The sequence below is a fragment of the Malus sylvestris genome, chromosome 12 (genome assembly GCF_916048215.2).
Source record: "Malus sylvestris chromosome 12, drMalSylv7.2, whole genome shotgun sequence".
Lineage (NCBI taxonomy): Eukaryota > Viridiplantae > Streptophyta > Magnoliopsida > Rosales > Rosaceae > Malus > Malus sylvestris.
The window spans coordinates 31,138,912-31,159,049 of record NC_062271.1 but is presented as its reverse complement, the minus strand read 5'-3'; the positions used below and the strand labels follow the sequence as shown (position 1 = coordinate 31,159,049).

Genomic DNA, 20,138 nt, shown 5'->3' with positions numbered 1-20,138 from the left:
AATCTAAAAGTAGATTGCAAATGTCATTCGTGATGAAAAACCTACAGGAACATTAGTTCTTAGCATGTGTGAAACATGTGTGAATTTTAATCAAAAAGTGCAATTGTACTCAAAACTGAGAGTGGCGTTTAATTGTTCTCCGATGGGATGTGGTTGATCTTACCCTTTATATATTTAATATTATATATACTTAGTTGAGTTATTTTTTCCTTTTGGGATTCAGGGCCATACACTATTGATCCCTCAAATTTTTCGCCATGAAGCAAAATGTGGTGTCTCACGCAGATAGCTAACTCCTTTTCAATAGAAAGGAATAGCCAAACTAACCCAGCCATTACAAGAAAACAGGGCTTCAGTGACGATGGCAAAGCGTCATTGAATACTACAAATTCGTCATATAATAGTATATGTGACGAATTTCGATCGTCACAAAGGCTGTCACCTATGTGGCGTTACTGATTGTATATATGACGAATTTGTGATTCGTCACCTGTTTTTAGTATACGTGGCACCGGATTCCTCACATATTTTCAAGCCCAAAGGCCAACTTGACTCAATTTGTGATGTTATAAGCATCACAAATCCTAAAATTATGTGATGAATAGGTATATCGTCACCTGCTCCTTTAAATTGTTTATATTATATTTTAATCCATTTATTCTTTTACATTTTATCATTTTAGTAATTAAACTAGCATTTCAGCTTAATGTAATTCTGTAAATGGCAAGTACATACTATGAAACTCAATGAAAAAAAATTTCTTATAATTCAAATATGGGTAGTTTTTACATTAACATGTCCACATTAACCTACAATACATCCCAATTGTAGCTTGAAAAAGATAATATCATAACTAAAAATATTGAATTGGAGTTGTTTGCTACAAAATATGTAGCATCAATAATAGGCAACGTAGAAGAAACTAGCCCTTTGAATTGGTTCAATCTTTAAAGCTAATTAGTTGAGACGCAGTTAGTTGACTAAGAATGTCAGGGCAATCCATCACTCATTATTAACTCTTTGTTTCTTTTTTTCTTTCTTTTACACGAAGAAAGTTGAAGTTGCACTCCAAAACTAATTAAAAATAGACCAAACTTTTCTCATAATACAAGATTTAACTTTCCAACAGCACCACACAACATTTTTCCCTTTCTAATTGACGACCTCAAAAAAACTTACCTCACATGTATTCTATCATGTCCTTTTTTAGAAAGAAAAAATTACTATTATTAAGGAGTGAGGGGAGAGTTCCAAACTATTACATTAATTGAGGGAAAGGAAGAGTTTCGAACCGAGACACATAAGTAGAAACTCAACATCCAATCCAATAGGAATTAGTAATTTAGATTTGAGGTTAGGTATCAAATAGCGAGTTGAATTAAGTTAGGACAAGTCAGACTCAACCTACTAAAATTGAACCATATACAACTAGTATTGTAGGATAAGTGTTCATTATATTATATATAGTCCTCTTTTCCGATGGACCCTTTGCCTATGAATTTTTCTCAAATGTCACATATCACCTTATGTATTGTTATCTTTCTTTTTCACAGCAACTACCAATTCAGCCCCATTATATTTATGTGGTCCCTCCAAATATAATATCCTCTCACGTCAAAGCTGTGACTTTGTCATGCGTGTTTTACAAGAAAACTCGTCTGTAATAGAGAGATTTTTCAATATGATCGAAATACGGGATGGTACAACACGTGTAACTATACAAATAGTGAGATATGTGTGTTATTAAAATTTTCTATCACTTATATAAAAACACGTGATGTAACACTCGTGTTTCAGTCACGCCAAATATAATATCCTCCAAAAATAATTTGTCTCCATTGGCACTAGCTGTTTTAGATTCCAATAGAGCCTCACATAATAAAATTACTTCTCCAGAAAACATAAATGATAGCTCTAGCAACTGACTGCAGAGTATAAAGTGGTAACTTAAAACAATTATGTATGTTTTCATCTTGCATAAAAAACAGAAGCATTCTAGAAAATAATTTCATCCTGCAAGAAAAATAGAAGCATTGCAGAAAAATAATTTCATCCTACAATTCACAGTAAAAAGAAAATTACGGAAAAGTAAAAAGCAAATAGAAAAATTGATTAAAAATCCTCCATATATAATAATAAATCTAGTTTTGGCATTACAGTGGAAAAAAAGAGAGCACCTTCTAGAATATGGGTGTAGAACCACAAGTCAACTTACCAGTACTGGAGAGGAGACTAGTCTTGTGCTGGTGAGCGGCCTTGGGGTTGCTGGGGTGGGGTTTGGGATTAGCCAATTAGGAGTTAGGAATGGAATTGGACGTGGGCAATTACTCTGCCCCAAAAAAGCAAGTATAATTATCTCTGCCCAGCAGTACGTACAAGGGAAATTATCTCTGCCCAGAAGTGTACGTAAGAAACATGGAGATTGCAAACTGATTAAAGAAAAAAAGAAAATCAATATCGCCAAACAACCTTCAATTTGCCTAAAGAAATTGAAGGCAATGGATAACTGGTCGAGCTTAGGGAAGCTGTTAATTATGGTGTTGGTGTTACTATCCTACCATTATGCTCATCGCAATTCCGGTCTTGTCTTTGATGTCCTCATCTTCCTCCTCTGCTCCCTCGGCCTCGTCTTTCGCCAAATGAATATCTCCTTCCCCGATAAAACCTCGTCCTCGTCCTCGTCCTCATCCTCGCCCTCATCCTCATCGTCCTCCACCGCCTTCTCTGCCTCATCCTCATCCTCCTCGTCCTCCACTGCCTCCTCCACCTCCTCACCCTCAATCTCATCCTCATCGTCCTCCTCCACCTCCCCATCCTTGTCCTCCTTCTCAAAAGACTCGCTCTACGAAGTGTTCATAAGCTTCAGAGGCGAAGACACACGTAAAAACTTCACGGGCCACCTCACCGAAGCATTAGCAAAGGCCGGAATCAACGCCTTTATTGACGACGAACTAAGAAGAGGAGAAGATATAACTACCGAACTTGTGCGGGCAATCCAGGGTTCTAGGATCTCTATCATAGTCTTCTCAAGACGGTACTCGGACTCCAGCTGGTGTCTCGAGGAGCTGGTTAAGATCATGGAGTGTAGAAGAACGCTAGGGCAATTAGTTTTGCCGATATTCTATGACGTTGATCCTTCGCATGTCAGGAAACAGATTGGTAGTTTTGCACAATCGTTTATGAAACATACAGATGAAAAAAAGGTAGAGAGGTGGAGAGCTGCTCTTACTGAAGCTTCGAATTTGTCTGGCTGGGATCTCAGAAACACTTTCGACGGGTACTTACTAATTTATTTTCTTATGAATTAAGGCTTTAACGTACCTTTGCTTATTAATTTGGAATCATGCGATTTCTTAGACCTCTGTAATAAAATCATACAATAAAGCGTAAACTGTTAAGGCTACACTAATCACAGCTGGGAAGCCGCGGGCGACTGGCTGCGGAGGGAAGGGATGCTGGTGTTTTTGTTTGTGTTTCTTATTTTAATTTTAATTGATGTTTGCTAAGTTTAAACACACCACCTCAAAAAAAATTGTCTTAATTAAAATCTCTAGTCATGATAAATAATTTTGTGTATTAATTAGTTCAATTTCGTTGTATAACAATCTTCGTTTTGCTTCTCAACTGGACTAATGCTAGGCATGAAGCAAAGTTTATCAGGATGATTACCAATGACGTCACTACGAAGTTGAACAACAAATACTTCGACGTAGCGCCCTATCAAGTCGGAATAGATACTCGAGTGCTAGATATCAGTAATTATTTAGGCATCGAAGATTCATATGATGTTCGTGTGATTGGAATTTCGGGCATGGGTGGAATAGGTAAAACAACGATTGCTAAGGCCATTCATAACAGATTTTATGAAAGGTTTGAAGGTAAAAGTTTCCTTGAAAAAGTGAGGGAAAAGAAACTAGAAAAATTGCAAAAACAACTTCTTTTTGATATCTTGCAAACCAAGACAAAGGTAAGCAGTGTTGCTGTAGGGACCGCCTTGGTAAGGGAAAGATTTCGACGCTTAAAGGTACTTGTCATAGTTGATGATGTAGACGATGTGAAGCAAGTACGCGAATTAGTTGGAAATTGCCACTTTTTTGGCCCGGGGAGCAGAATCATCATCACAACTAGAAACGAACGTGTGCTAAAAGAATTTGCAGTTGATAAGATATATCGGGCGAAAGTAATGGACCGAGAAGAAGCTCTTGAGCTCCTAAGTTGGCATGCTTTCAGAAGTAGTAGTTGTCCTAGTCAATATCTTGCGCTCGAAAGAGAAGTTGTCAATTACTGTGGAGGACTGCCGCTGGCTCTTGAAGTTTTAGGATCTACTCTTTTCAAACGAAGCGTAGATGAATGGAGAAGTATATTTGATGAATTGAAAATAATTCCTCGTGGAGAAATTCAGGCACAACTAAAAATAAGCTACAACGAGCTAAATGATAATTACAAGAGGCGGATATTCCTCGATATAGCTTGTTTTTTTATCGGAATGGACAAGAACGATGTCATACAAATCTTGGATGGTTGTGGCTTTTATGCAACAACAGGAATCAAGGTCCTCCTTGACCGGTGCCTTGTAACTATTAATAGAGAAAACAAGATTATGATGCATGATTTGCTTCGGGATATGGGCAGAGATATCGTGCATGCAGAAAATCCCGATTTCCCTAGAGAACGGAGTAGATTGTGGCATCCTGAAGATGTAAATGATGTATTGATAGACAAATTTGTAAGTACTTTCCCAATCAAACTTTATGTTAAACGTGTAAGCATATGAAGTTAGTAATCTAACTTTTTTTCATGCAAAGCCTTCTCTTATTTGGAGTTTGTTTTTCGGATAGCAGGGAACTGAAAAAATTGAAGGTGTGGCTTTGAATTTGCCGAGTCTTGAAGAGACTAGTTTCAGTACCAAGGCGTTTAGAAATATGAAGAGACTGAGATTGCTCCAACTAAACTACGTTCGGCTCATTGGGGGATACCAATGTCTTTCCAAAAAATTAAGATGGTTGTGCTGGCATGGATTCCCATTGGAGTTCATACCAATAGAACTATGTCAACCAAACATAGTTGTTATCGACATGCAGTACAGCAGCCTCAGACAAGTTCTTTGTGAGTATTCTGGGGTAAGTACAATGCGTAACCTGAACCAAATTAAGAATTATTTTTATGCTCTTTATATCTTCTTTTTGGATTTAAATTTTTTATTTCAATTTGATTTTTCTTAACAGTTGCTTGATAAGTTGAAGATTCTAAATCTCAGCCACTCCCACGATCTAACACAATCGCCAGACTTTTTGAAATTCCCAAATCTTGAGAAATTGATACTCAAAGACTGTAAGAGGTTGGCTAAAGTTCACAAGTCCATCGGAGATCTCAAGAGTCTTGTGTTGGTGAATTTGAAAGACTGTGAAACGCTTAAGGCTCTTCCGAGGAGTTTCTACAAGTTGAAATCTGTCAAAACTCTTGTTCTCGATGGTTGTTCAAGATTCCAAAGCTTGTCTAAGCACTTGGGAGAAATGGCATCATTGGTCACTCTTTATGCAGATGGGACGGCCATAAAAAAAGTACCACCTTCCATCGTACGACTAGAGAAGCTCGAGCGCTTATCTTTGAGTAAATTGAAGTGTTCTTTGCAGCTACCTTCCTTACAAGGTTTACGCTCTTTGACAAGCTTAATTTTGGAGGACAGCAATATAGAGGAAGTGCATAATGATATTGGGAGTAGTTTACCTTGTTTAGTGGAGTTACGTTTAGATGACAATAATTTTGGGAGCCTTCCAAGCCTCAGTGGCCTCTCCAAGCTTCTTGTATTATCCTTGAATGGTTGCAGAAACCTTGTCGAGATTACAGATTTACCAAAAAATTTGGGTTTCCTGCACATGGACGACTGCTCTGTATTAGAAAGAATGCCAGATTTTTCAGGCATGTCGACAACGGTGATTCTCTTTTCCCCTAAACTCATTGAGTTTCCAGGCTTGGATAGCGCGTTAAACTCGGGACTCACACTTTGTATGATAACACACAACAATGTCATAGATTTCCTTCTTAAGGATAGCACGATACAGGTACTCTCTCTCTTCCACACCACCCCCCTCTCCTCCCCCCTCGCAAATATGTGTGTTATGTATGTATAGTACTCACACAAATCTTGTTCCACATGGTATAGGGATGGACAGGAGGTGGAACCATGGTTCTTGCAGGAAGACAAATTCCCACTTGGTTCAATCATGTCAACGAGGGTACCCAAGTCTCTTTTGAAGTGCCCAAGGAAATTGGATGTAATGCAAAAGCGTTGGCTGTGTGCCTGGCTTTTGTTCCTCGTGATTACATCAACTCGTGTTATATTTATGTTATTAATCACACCAAGGGTACTAGTTTTTGTGTCAAAATAGGAGATATTTTTCCCCTTGAAGAGATCATTTGGCTGGGAAATTTATCGTTGTCGGAAACTAAGTTCAATTTGGAAGAAAGCGATTTGGTCCATGTTATTGCACATTGTCCGGTGAAGAAAATAGGGGTACGTTTAGTATGCGACAAACTTATGACTTTCAAAGGTTCGTTATTTGATTACCATTATATCCCTTACGAACGGGCCTTAGAAGAAATTTCTACCGAAGTTGATGATTTTGATGAGGATTATGAAGATGATGATTTTGATGAGGATGAGGACAACAAGGTGGGGATTTTGATAGGGGTGGTGAGGAGGATTTTGATGAGGAGGAACAAGACGATGATCAGGACCAAGAAGTTGCGGATGATAATGATGAGGGAGATCAGGACCAAGATGCAAGCTAGGAAACTTTCTGGTTTAATCAGCTAGTTTGGAGATAGAGTCTGTATTTTTTTGCATGCCTTGATCTGTTTTTAATATGTTCTCTCTTTTTGAACTTTCTTGTTTCTGTGGTGGTTTAATTTAACTTATTAATGCATATAAGGTTTTTATCAGAGAAGCCCTCGTCTTCTCCCTGCACCGGTCCCAGATTTTGACCTCCCAATTCCAATCCTCACAACGCAAACCACAATTAACTTTTCCAAGAATGGTAATCTCCTTTATATCATCAAAAGTTAGTCCCTCTGACCTTTCATCATCACTGTCAATCATTGCATCATCCCCTGATGATCCATCATCTTCACTACGAGAAGAATCTCTCAATTTACGGTGAGCCTCAAGGTCCTGCTGCTTCAAACGTTTTGCTCGTAACTCACTCAATGCATCATCCTTGAAAGCTGCCCTGTCAGCAGATCTAGCTGATGAACGCACCCGAGAGGATGGAAGAGGTGGAGTCTCTTTCCGGGACTGTGGGGCCTTCCCTTTGTCCCACTTTGGTCTGAACTTCTCCTTTAAACTCTTGTCATCTTTCTTCTGTGCTCTTTCAGACAGAATTAGCTCTCTTTGAAGTTCAGACATCTCTGCGAGCTTCCGCCTATCGTCTTCATCCTTGTAAAGATCATTGCCAACATCAGATTCATTGTTGTCCCACGCCTCGATCCGAACCACCATTGTTATAACCAACTTCTTCCTGGCTACCCCGTTCATCGCCTACTTGTGTTGGGTCCAGCCTCTTCTTCAAAAGAACTTCAGGTCCAGAGGGCTTCCTGCTTGCATAGCCATGACTATCGTCACAATCATCACCTCTGGAGTCACTTCCTCCATCAGAATATGCGCCCCGACATCTCCTCCTACATGATGAATGTGAGTGTCGGTTTTTCCCCGATGAACTTGTTCTTCCCGCATCCTCCAAGAGAAATTTTCTAATTTTGCCATTATCCGCTGTCCCTTCAGGTATGTTTTGGTGTTTTACTCGCGTTCCTGAATAACTCATAAAGTCAGCATTCGAAAAGAAGACAAAATCATCAACATATTATTTCCATCTGTTGGTTCAAAACTACTTCAACTTGATAGTAAACACATTAGTTTGTAACAAAAAATTTGAAACCTAAAAATTCTAATCTGCTACTAACAATTTTGCTGACGGCTAATGACACGGTCCGACCCTGATATTCCCCGAATACCAGGATCGACACGTGCTGGCCGACACCCGGGGGTGACGAAAGCCATTAATTGATACAAAAGCTAAGAATAAGAAATAAATAAAGGTTAGAAATTTGAAATACAATGAACTAACAATTTAGGAAAGTGTTCAGAGCATACAACTAAACCTAGTCACTAACAAGAATTAAGATAAGATTGAATGAACAAAGGAGTGGGTCCTACCCCGAGAGGACTCGAAGATGCTGCTGCGGAAGTGCCTTGACGCTGGGATTAGGTGCCTTGATTCTAAGTCCAGAATGGGGGCGCAAAACAAAGGTGAGTGGACAAAGTTTATATATAATATAATAATAAAACAGTTATTAAGATACTAACCCCCACAGTTATATAATGAAAACTACTAGCATAATAAATGATGGATTTAATAAAAATCCTAGCATGCCAAAAATATCTCAAAAGCCATATCTCGCGGAAAAACATCGCGGAAATCAAAATATCAAACGTCTTATAAATCGTCTCGTAAACGCGGTGTGTTGCTAGTAAGATCACCGAATAAATATAACTCCCGGGCCAATGCCTGCACCTAAGTCTCTGCGCCCGTAGCCAGAAATAACTACCACCCGGCCCAATGCCTCTTCATGTCCCTCAGCCCGTAGCTAGGGATTATTTCTCCCGGCCTAAATGCCAACACCAGATCCTCGCCCCAGGAGGCATAGTGTCCACTAGGTACGCACAAAATGTTACGCCTCTCATAAATACCACTTCATATCATAGGTTACCGATTATCGTCTACGCTATAAAGAGGGTTCAAAATCATGTTCTAGCATCCTATCATCATCAATCAGATAGTCTACCAGTTCATGGTTTTTATAGAAAATACGATATATAAAAATATAGCTCAATATAGGCTAACAATTAATTCCTCACCAAAACACGAGACGATAATCAATATATTTAATCAACAGGCTTCACATAAATCAAATTATAAATCCGTAGGCATGCTAATCATTTATGCAATTACTATAAAATCATGTAATTTTAGAAAGGGTCCACTCACAGTACTTAGTTGTCAAAAGCTGCGCCACTAGCAAAGACGGAAACGTCACAATAATTGCCCCTAAGCACATTAAATGGTACAATTAATAAAACTATATAATAGCAATTGAATTTGGGAAAACGGACATTGAAAACGGATCTAGAACGTCGAATTACCCTAAGAATGGTTTGAATTAAATAAAATAGGGAATTTGGAATTGGATGGGTTTAGGGTTTTAAAGGATTTGGGTTTTTAAAAGAAAAAGGGCTTAGGGCCCTGACTTGGAAAGCCCAAGGGCTTAAAGCCTAGGGTTTTCTGGGTTGCTACTCACGGGCCAAAGGCCCTGTTCCAAATTGGCCCAAGGGCCTTTTTAATAACAACTTAATTTTAAAACAAAATAAAGAAAATGGGTTTGGGTTGGGCTCGGCAGGAAAGGCCCAAAGTCTTGGGTTTTGGTGGGTCGCCGGACCCAAGAATGAAGAAGGCCGGAATTCGGCCGGAAATCCACACCTACTTTAAACGGCCATAACTTTGTCAAAACTCAACAAAATCAAGCGAGACAAAAACGAAAGTTGTAGCCCTTGAAGAGACGAAGAGAATGATACCTCACACAACATCTAACTCGCTGTGGTTTGGCCGGCAAATTCCTCGAAAGCCGTCGGACTCGCTGGAAACTGGGTAAGATTCAAATGAGTATAACTTCTTCAATACTCAACGAAATTGAGTGAAACAAAAAGGAAAGTTGTAGTACTCAGGGAGACTAAGAGATTGATATCTTACACGCCGGCCAAATCGCCGTGGTTTTGCCGTAAATGGCCTCGAAAGTCGCCGGAGCTTACTCCGTGCCGTCGAACTCGCAGGGCAGGGTCCGGGGTTCGTTGGGAGCCTCTCTTCGATGGTGACTCGGTCCTAGTGAGTCCAGGGGAAGAGAGAGATGCAAGAGGTTGAGGGAGAGAGGTACGGGAGAGCTGAGAGGGAGAGAGCTAAGGGAGAGTTACGGGAGAGAGAGACGAAGAAGAAGGAAGAGAGAGATGGGAGGCTGGGGACAGAAATCAAGGGGGTGGGTCCCCTTGGCTCACCATTTAAGACCAAAAACAAATTTTAAAAGGAAGATAAATTCTCAAACTTGATGAAAATACAAAAATACCATTTATGTACAGTAAATCTCGGGACGGGTTGTTACAGCTAATAAATCACAATTTCATACAGAAGAAACACAAGATATATCGAGATGCTCGGCTTCATCCTCTGTGAACCCATCTAAGTCATTCCTTAAAAACAACATCTCCTTTCAACCCTAACACTGTATATGGAACACCCATTGCTTAAACTCCCTAAATTCCCAGCTCAAAACCGACTAACAGAATGACAACAAATCAAAAAATTTCCCCAATAAAAAAAACCTCCTTTCAACCCTAAGACTGTACATGGAACACCCACTTCCTTAATTCTCAAAATTTCCAGCTCAAAACCAAACCCAAGACACTGGCAACGAGTCCAAAAACTTCTCAAAACCAATATCCCCTTTCAAACCCTAGGACTGTATTGAACACCCATTGCTCAAATTTCCAAAATTTCCAGCTCAAACAACCAAATCCCAGAATTACAACTTCTGAATTTCAGACAATATTAATCCTTAATCTCTGCATATTACAGCAGATCTCGCTCAAAACCCAAAAGGGTATTTAGTATTTACCGATTTTAATTCGTAAAACGAACCTAAAAAAACAAAATATCTCAGCAAACAATACAAAGAAAGTTGTCAAATTTCTGGTATTTGAACAAACAAAGGGCAACAACAACAAGAAGAATAAATCGATCACCTGAAAAAATCTGAGTGCTTTGGCGGTCAAATATATCCGAACAATCCAACTGCGGAAGACAAAAGCATGAAAGCTGCTAAATTTAAAGAGCTTGCAAAATTTGAAACAGTTCTGCCTATTTTAGGAAAGTTAATCAACTCGCTGAGTCGACTCGCCGATAGTTTTTGGTTTTTGAGAAACTGCATGGAAACCAAATGGCGTTTGGAATTAATATTATCGATGATTAGCATCCGTTTGGACGATTGGACAATAAACGATTACAGAGCATTAAAGTAATTGATAATAATAGAGCTCAAACTCAGATGTATAAAAGTATTTGAAAATGTATTTTATCGCAATTAATTTATTATTTGAAATCATATTAAGCACGGTTTGTGTTACATGATTTAGTAAGGCGGGCCAAGGATAGGTTGAAAGTTGAAACCACAAAGAAAGGAATATGCTACCTTTGGCTATGGATGAGTTAACAGGACATATTCAAGATGATATTCCTTGGTGTATGCTTTTCGCAGACGATATAGTGTTGATAGATGAAACTCAGGAAGGGGTAAATGCAAAGCTTAACCTTTGGAGAGAAGTGTTGGAATCTAAAGGTCTTCGCCTAAGCCGACCAAAGACAGAATATATGGAGTGCAAGTTCAGTGCAAATGGAGGCCAAAACGAGTTAGGGGTGAGGATCGGAGATCAAGAAATACCAAAGAGCGACCGTTTTCGTTACCTAGGATCTATCTTGCAAAAGAACGGAGAATTAGATGGAGATCTCAACCATAGAATACAAGCTGGATGGATGAAGTGGAAGAGTGCATCCGGCGTATTGTGTGACCGCCGTATGCCACTGAAGCTCAAGGGAAAATTTTATAGGACGGCAATAAGGCCGGCGATGCTGTATGGCACAGAATGTTGGGCGGTGAAGCATCAACACGTACACAAAATGGGTGTAGCGGAGATGAGGATGCTTCGTTGGATGTGTGGGCACACGAGAAAGGATAAGATTAGGAATGAGGATATCCGGGGTAAAGTAGGAGTAGCCGAAATTGAAGGAAAGATGAGAGAAAATCGGTTACGGTGGTTTGGACATGTGCAAAGAAGGCCTACTGACGCTCCGATTAGAAGATGCGACTATGGGACAGAGGTTCAGGGCCGAAGGGGTAGATGAAGACCTAGGAAAACTTTGGAAGAGACCCTAAGAAAAGACTTAGAATACTTGGACCTAACGGAGGACATGACACAGGACAGAACACAATGGCGTTCTAAAATTCATATAGCCGATCCCACTCAGTGACTTGGATTTTCCAAGTCTCCAACCGAGAAGTTTTCCTCACTCGGGAAATTAAGGGAACACTACCTCAACCTACATGCTCCACTCACAAAGCTTCAACAAAAGAAAATTCAAAGAACTTAGCGAATAAGGCTTTAGTGTATTTAACACAATACGTTGAAATGAAGGAAAGCTTATTTATTGATATCCCCGATAAGTTACAAATATGTACATATACTTGAGTCAAAATAAACAAACAAGAGGGAGTCTTCACAAAGGTTGCTTAGGAGAATTCTCAGCAGTCGGTAGAGCCCCAGAAAGAGAAGGCACCGGAGGGGGATCATTCGGAGCCTCAGTACTGGACAGAACCCTAGAAGGAGGAGGCATCAGAGGTTGATCATTTGGAGCTTCATTACGCGGTACAGCCCCAGAAGACGAAGACAATAAATGCCTTTGGAACAAACCCACAAATCTCTGATGATCAAGTAAAACCTGACCATCAGATTCCTTCATCTGGTCAAGCTTCCTCTTCATGTTTGTAGCATAGTCATGTGCGAGCCGGTGCAACTGTTTATTCTCATGCTTGAGCCCTCTAATCTCCTGTTTGAGACTCATCACTTCAGCCGCCAATGATTCAACTTGGCGGGTTCGAGCAAATAGGCGTTGGGCCATATTAGACACAGAACCTGCACACTGAACACTAAGAGCCAGAGAATCCTTAACAGCCAACTCATCAGACCGTTTGGAAAGTAGTCTGTTATCTTTGGGAGTGAGAAGGTTCATGGCCACTACCGCAGCGGTCATATCATTCTTCATCACGGAATCCCCAACGGTAAGAGGACCAGTAGGGGAAACGAAGGATGGGCGCCATATGTTGTCTGGAGAAGGCGGGGCTGCCTCTTCAACAAGGTTCAAGTCAAAACGACGGTCGGAGGGGCCAGACATTTTCAAAGGTGTTGAAGAGAGAAGAGGTCGGACAAATCAAGATCTTAGAAGTGCAAGAATGGAGCTTCTACTGGTGGATATTCAAGTGTGCTTTGGAACTTAATGTATGCCCCTATAAAAATCTGCACTCGATGAAGCTTCAGAAATCGAAGAGGCGCCTGCTCAGAAATCGAAGAGGCGTTTGCTTTCTCAAAAGCTGGGCTGCTCAGAGACCACGAGGGTCGATCTCAGAAATCGAAAAGGCGTTTGCTTTCTCAAAAGCTGGGCTGCTCAAAGACCACGAAGACCGATCTCAGAAATCGAAGAGGCTTGCTTTCTCAAAAGCTGGGCTGCTCAGAGACCACGAGGGCCGATCTCAGAAATCGAAGAGGCACCTACTTTTCCAGCCCTGTCAGCACCTGTCACACGCACACTCAGCTTTGCGGAAATTATGGGCATTCTGTCGAAGATTTCTGGCGAAGTAGAAAGCACATGAATCGTACTGTTCAATCACACAAAGTTGAGACACGTGAAGCTTGCAGCTCCCACTACATCGCTCTGACCAAGAAGGGTAAAAGATTAGCAAAGAAACAACACTAACAAAGTTTAGACACATAAATTTTGAAGGTCTAGCTACCATATTATTACCCACAAGGGTAAAGGAACAGTACCACTGCTGGATAATTGGAAAGTCCCGGTGTGTCAACCTCTGTGCTTCGTGGCAAGGTAGACTAGCAAACATGCCCAACCTTTACTCACATTCGAGAAAACACTCCCAACAAGATTGCTTGCTCCAAAATCGAAGAGGCACCGCCCTCCGAATCTCGAGAGCCAGACTCCCAACATGATTACTTTCTCAAAAATCGAAGAGGGTAAAGGAATAGTACCACGGCTGGATAATTGGAAAGTCTCTGTGTGTCAACCTCTGTGCTTCGTGGCAAGGTAGACTAGCAAACATGCCCAACCTTTACTCACATTCGAGAAAACACTCCCAACAAGATTGTTTGCTCCAAAATCGAAGAGGCACCGCCCTCCGAATCTCGAGAGCCAGACTCCCAACATGATTACTTTCTCAAAAATCGAAGACATCGCTCTCCGAATCTCGAGAGCCAGACCCCCAGTAGGATTGCTTTCTCAAAAATCGAAGAGGCATCGTTCTCCGAATCTCGAGAGCCAAATCCCCGACAGGATTGCTTGTTCGAAAACCGAAGAGGCACCACTTTCCCAACTTCAAGAGCTGGATCTCCTTGGATAAAGCTTGTCTGTAATCTTCACATGCAACATCAGCTTTCCAGATACCACAGACCACTTTTTCAAAGTGCTCTGACAGAGTTAAAACTTGTGAAGCTGGCAGCTCCCATTACCGTGCTATGACCAAGCAGGGTAAAGGAATAGCATTATTACTTGATGTTAGGGAGACTCCTATATATGTCGACCTCCATCCCCAACGGACAGGCAGACCTGCAAAAATGCTCAACCCTTCCTCTTATCTGAGAGGGCACTCCCAACGAAGCCTTTCGAAATATTCAGCTTTCTTTCCCCCCGATAATACCTCTGTAAACAAGCTATACTAGAGCAAGAATATCTCATATCATCAGGGTTAAAAGCAAGAGTATCCCATATCATGCTTTTTCCTTGTCTTTTCCTTTGGCCTTGTTCTTACCTGCAAGACAAGGAGAAAGAGAGCAATCAGTCAGCACTTGGAATCAAGCTTCCAGCCAGGAACTGACTGCCTGGAACCCCTTACCTGGCATTGCTCTCGAGTACTCATCTTCAACACCTTATGCTTCCAGGGAAGATCCCGCATCTGCCTGAGGAACAGATAGGGCAAGTGAGAAGGATACAAGGAAGCATGTGGAGACAAGCGTAACAGCACACGTGCCGATACATTCATTACTCTGTCAAAAGCAAAAGTATCCCATATCAGCAGGGTCGAACGTACTCTAGATTTGATGGACTTGTTTTGACCCTCAAATTCTTCAGTCGGCCTTATCTCTGGAGGAAACCAGAAAACCCTCCAGCCTAGTTCAAGAATAAGCATGTGGAAAGTTACTTCTTCAAAAGCAAAAGTATCCCATATCATCTCTTCTCATTTTTCTTCTCTTTATCCTTCTTGCTGCCTGCAAGATAGGGAGAATGTGAACAATCAGCCGGAGCTCTGATTGCTTACCTTGTCTGTCACCTCTTTCAGCAGATCCCCTAGCTCGGCGACTTGGGGGACTCCTACTACATGGTTTGTATCGTGCTTGACCAAGCCTGAAACTACAAGTAAGCTTCAAGTGACATTGATACATTACCTTGTGCATCTCCACCAGTTACAGATAAAGGACCACCCCTGGATGGAGGAAGAGTACTTCCAGAGAAGATGCCACATCTACCTATGAGATAGATAAGGAAAGTCAAGACGATACCACACTCCAGTACTTAGAAGTTTCGTGGTTACGAGATCATTCTCCCACAATATTTCCTAATGTCATTTGTACTAAATCATTCACTTGTACTCACTAAAGGAGAGCTTGAACCTATGTACTTGTGCAAACCCTTCACAATTAATGAGAACTCCTCTATTCCGTGGACGTAGCCAATCTGGGTGAACCACGTACATCTTGTGTTTACTTTCCTATCTCTATCCATTTATATACTTACCCACACTAATGACCGGAGCAATCTAGCGAAGATCACAAAAAGTGACCGTTTTCGCTACCTAGGATCTATCTTGCAAGAGAACGGAGAATTAGATGGAGATCTCAACCATAGAATACAAGCTGGATGGATGAAGTGTAAGAGTGCATCCGGCGTGTTGTGTGACCGTCGTAGGCCACTGAAGCTCAAGGGAAAATTTTATAGGACGGCAATAAGGCCAGCGATGTTGTATGGCACAGAATGTTGGGCGGTGAAGCATCAACACGTACACAAAATGGGTGTAGCGGAGATGAGGATGCTTCGTGGGATGTATGGGCACACGAGAAAGGATAAGATTGGGAATGAGGATATCCGAGGTTTGGACATGTGCAAAGAAGGCCTACTGACGCTCTGGTTCGAAAATGTGACTACGGGACAGAGGTTCAGGGCCGAAGGGGTAGAGGAAGACCTAGGAAAACTTTGGAAGAGACCCTAAGAAAAGACTTGATTTTGGATCTAACGGAGGACATGACACAAAACCGAGCGCAATGGCGTTCTAGGATTCATATAGCCGACCCCACTTAGTGGGAAAAGGCTTTGTTGTTGTTGTTGTTGTTGTAACATGATTGATGAAAGGATAATGTATAAAGGCATCTTCTGATTATTAAGACATCTTAAACTTAATCTTGTATACTTATGGGATAATTTTTATTCTTGTTCTCTAAATCAAATAAAACCGATGTAAACGTAGTTGCATTAGTTAGATATTTAGAATGGATATGTGCATTTTATACACCTGAATTCAAATTTTATCCACAGTTTATATTAGTTTAATCTTATATCTAATTGATTGTATTAAAAAAATTCAAACGTATTCTATTTTTATGGATTCATTATTATATTGATTTCGATGTGAAAACAGAGTGTCGGATTTTGACTATCTGACACCCTCCTCTTCTTTTTAAGTGGACTTGGAATGGGCAATCGACCTCACTTAATAAAATAAGGTTTTGTTATTTGTATTCTATTTTTATTGTCGAGTTTGTAGTAAGTTCTTCATACATTTTATGAACTAGAACTTAACTCTCTCTTGTTCGTTAAGAGAAGACTGAAATGGAACAAATACAGCACAAGTACATCACCGTACAAGGCCTAAAGCTCCACGTTGCCGACACCGGAACCCATTAGTTGAGGGAGAGTTAGCCCTCGGAAATACAAGTTTAGGACACATTATATGTTTCAAACTTGTAACTTTCTTCCTCTTTTCGTAGGACACATTATCATCTATGTCTTACATCATGATTAATACACACCATATTATTGAATGATGTTTTCTTATCTGTATTTTTAGAGTATCAAAGCAGCCTTGCAAAAATACTGTGTTAAAATGCACCTTGCTAAAATTTCTTCGGAGTTTGGTCTAGCTAGTGGATCACGTCACTTGTTTGGCCATGCACATAAAGAGTAACACACGCAGATCCCACACAACCTTATGCTCGACCCACCCTAATGCATGCGGTAGTGCTATGTTGTGCGGCGGGTGAGGAAAAACTTCAATAGGGTAATTGCCCCCATTCTGGCCCTACCTTGCCCACAAATCCCCCTTGTATATGGAGTTATTCGGTCCGGATGCTCATGTCAAGTGGTTGTCCGGCCAAAGACCCAACAGGTGCACGATGAACAGTTAGTGGGGCCAGAATACAAGAGAGGTGGGCCCGAGTGAGATGTTTTTGTCTTGGATGGAGCTTCTTATTGGATGGTTGCACAAGTCCAATCTCATGGAGGGTGACCTAATGCCGGACCCAAAAATTTCTCATTTGGTTGGGCCATGAGTTAATACCTTTAATACCGAAGCCCAACCCAAGTTTCGAGTTCACATTTATGTCCCGGCCCAACACCGAAAACCTCAGCAAGTTACAACGTGCGACAAGATTCCTTATCCTATCCAAAACACATGTTCGAAATCTAACCGGAATCCTTTGTCCATGATATCGACATCTTTCCAATTTGGTCACTTTCTCCATGCAAATCTCCAAACTTTCTGCAAAAACAATTCCACCATGAGAGCTGAAAAATCACCTCAACAAATCCTCCACCAATGACAACAGTTGCCGCCAAGCTGTTGCCTCAGAGCCTCCACTTCACCGCCCACCCGAATCCTTCCTCCCACCAAACCAGTGCCGGGAGCTTCAGGGTTTGCATTTCATCACACGGCGGAAACCGCCGCAGAAACCCGCTAAAGGCAGCTGCTTCCGCCGAAGCAAAACCGACCCATTTGCAGAACCATGACATCAAAGAAACCCATTTGTTGAAACCCTCTTCCCGCCAAACGAGTGCCTTGAGTTGCAGGGTTTGCATTTCGTCCAACGGAAACCGCCGCAGAAAACCACCAAAGGCGGCGGCTTCCGCCGAAGCAAGAGCGACCCAGTTGCAGAACAATGATGCCGAAGAAACCCATTTGATGAAAGTTCTCAACAGGTCCTGCAAAGCAGGCCAGTACAATGAAGCACTCTACTTTCTTGAGCTAATGGTTAACAAGGGGTACAGGCCTGATGTGATTCTCTGCACAAAGCTGATCAAAGGGTTCTTCAATTCGACGAACGTCGAAAAGGCAGTTCGGGTTATGCAGATTTTGGAGAAGTATGGTGAGCCTGATTTGTTTTCGTACAATGCGTTGATCAGCGGGTTCTGTAAGGCGAATCGGATTGATTCAGCAAACAAGGTACTTGATAGGATGAGGAGTCGGGGATTTTCACCTGATGTTGTTACTTACAATATCATGATTGGGAGTCTTTGTGGCAGGGGGAAGCTAGGATTAGCTTTGAAGGTTTTGGATCAGTTGGTGAAGGATGATTGCAGGCCGACTGTGATTACTTACATGATTTTGATCGAAGCAATGATTCTTGAAGGCGGAATTGATGAAGCCGTGAAGCTTTTGGATGACATGTTGTCTAGAGGGCTTAAACCTGACATGAATACTTACAACGCAGTTGTTAGGGGAATGTGTAGAGAAGGGATGCTGGATAGGGCGTTCGACTTAGTTAGGGGTTAGATTCGAAGGGTTGTTCGCCTAATGTAGTCTCGTACAACATTTTGTTACGAGCGCTTTTGAATAGGGGTAAATGGGAGGAAGGGGAGAAGCTAGTGAGCAATATGTGTTCGAGAGGTTGTGAACCGAATGTGGTGACTTACAGCATTTTGATTAGCACGCTATGTCGCGATGGGAAAGTTGAGGATGCTGTGAATGTGTTGAAGATCCTGAAGGACAAGGGATTGACGCCGGATGCGTATAGTTATGATCCGCTGGTTTCTGCATTCTGCAAAGAGGGGAAATTGGATTTGGCGATAGAGTTTTTGGATTACATGATATCGGATGGCTGCTTGCCGGATATTGTGAACTACAATACAATCTTGGCTGCTTTGTGTAAGAGTGGAAAAGCTGATCAGGCTTTGGAAATCTTTGAGAACCTCGGTGAAGTGGGATGTCCTCCGAATGTGAGCTCATACAACACGATGTTCAGCGCACTGTGGAATTGCGGAGACAGAGTGAGAGCGCTTCAAATGGTGTCGGAGATGGTAAGCAAAGGAATTGACCCCGATGAGATTACTTACAATTCGCTTATATCGTGTTTGTGCAGAGACAGGATGGTGAATGAGGCTATAGGGTTGTTGGTAGACATGGAAAGTGGTGCCCTTCAGCCAACAGTTATCAGTTACAACATTGTTCTTCTCGGGCTGTGCAAAACGCGTAGGATTGTCGATGCCATTGAAGTGCTTGCGGCAATGGTTGAAAAGGGGTGCCGGCCTAATGAAACTACCTACACTTTGTTGATTGAAGGAATTGGATTCGCAGGATGGCGAGCTGAAGCGATGGAGCTTGCCAACTCTGTTTTTAGTTGAAGGGCGATTTCCGAAGATTCGTTCGGGCGTTTGAATAGAACCTTTCCCATTCTTGATGTTTACAAAGAGCTTACTCTATCTGAGATTAAGAACTAGCTTTTGCTTTGTAGCTACAAAGAGGGATTAGAGTATCGACAAATTCGTGTTTTTCGTTAACGTAGAGAAAGGCAGACATTAAGCAGCAGAACTTCCGGCAAGAAAAAGAAAGAGAAGATATCAAGAACTAAATGGAAATGGCTTATTTGAAGATGAATTTCTTTTGTGTATAATATATCGTTTGTATCAAGAAAAAAAAGCGGGAAAGATTTCTGGCAAAACGTTCCATCTTACCAAAGTGTAGATTCTATACAACTTCAACTAAATTAAACAGGGATGAGCACGGTTTGGTTTAGCCTGCTTCGTTAATATAATTAGTTTTTTACGGCGAGAGAAAGAACCAAAAGAGGAAGAGAGAAAGTGGTGAACATAAAACGAGTAGAGGAAAGAGACATTATCCATTCAACCATTGTGACATGTTAACTCACTTGGAATATGAAAGTAAGGACATGAAATTGAATCAAGAAGCGTTTAGTTAACACGATTCTTGAT

At 41.3% G+C, this 20,138-nt stretch overlaps 3 protein-coding genes, 1 long non-coding RNA gene and 1 pseudogene across 14 annotated transcripts in view; 2 read left to right on the top strand and 3 right to left on the bottom strand.

The window, feature by feature from the left end:
- The window catches only part of LOC126592562 (disease resistance protein RPV1-like), a 33,985-nt gene extending 27,038 nt beyond the window's left edge, over nucleotides 1-6,947 (top strand). The window contains exons 1-6 of one of the 6 annotated variants that reach the window (XM_050258289.1): nucleotides 2,132-2,719; nucleotides 2,768-3,277; nucleotides 3,640-4,726; nucleotides 4,839-5,120; nucleotides 5,226-6,062; nucleotides 6,164-6,947. In XM_050258289.1, the coding sequence (XP_050114246.1) occupies nucleotides 2,499-2,719; nucleotides 2,768-3,277; nucleotides 3,640-4,726; nucleotides 4,839-5,120; nucleotides 5,226-6,062; nucleotides 6,164-6,817 (3,591 nt within the window). In that variant the 5' untranslated portion in view covers nucleotides 2,132-2,498 and the 3' untranslated portion in view covers nucleotides 6,818-6,947. Of the gene's footprint in view, nucleotides 1-2,113; nucleotides 3,278-3,639; nucleotides 4,727-4,838; nucleotides 5,121-5,225; nucleotides 6,063-6,163 lie in introns of those variants that run through there. The other 5 variants (XM_050258288.1, XM_050258291.1, XM_050258287.1 and 2 more) reach the window with 5 other exon arrangements.
- Nucleotides 1-20,138, bottom strand: part of LOC126592579 (uncharacterized) — a 31,629-nt gene that overhangs the window by 8,248 nt on the left and 3,243 nt on the right. The gene's annotated exons all lie outside the window — the stretch shown is intronic.
- LOC126592587 (uncharacterized) lies at nucleotides 9,040-10,216 on the bottom strand. The gene is made up of 3 exons (XR_007612713.1): nucleotides 9,804-10,216; nucleotides 9,629-9,697; nucleotides 9,040-9,104 (listed from the first exon to the last, which is right to left on the bottom strand). It is a non-coding gene; the product is annotated as an uncharacterized LOC126592587 (long non-coding RNA).
- On the bottom strand, nucleotides 12,295-14,758 carry LOC126592581 (uncharacterized). The gene is made up of 2 exons (XM_050258335.1): nucleotides 13,994-14,758; nucleotides 12,295-13,777 (listed from the first exon to the last, which is right to left on the bottom strand). The coding sequence occupies exon 2, from the start codon at nucleotides 13,047-13,049 to the stop codon at nucleotides 12,375-12,377; it is 675 nt and encodes a 224-aa protein (XP_050114292.1). The 5' UTR covers nucleotides 13,050-13,777; nucleotides 13,994-14,758; the 3' UTR covers nucleotides 12,295-12,374.
- LOC126592569 (pentatricopeptide repeat-containing protein At3g04760, chloroplastic-like) lies at nucleotides 17,599-19,941 on the top strand (annotated as a pseudogene).

Excerpts from the sequence above, each read along its gene's own strand:
- LOC126592581 (XM_050258335.1), bottom strand. The coding sequence starts at position 13,049 with ATGTCTGGCCCCTCCGACCGTCGTTTTGACTTGAACCTTGTTGAAGAG.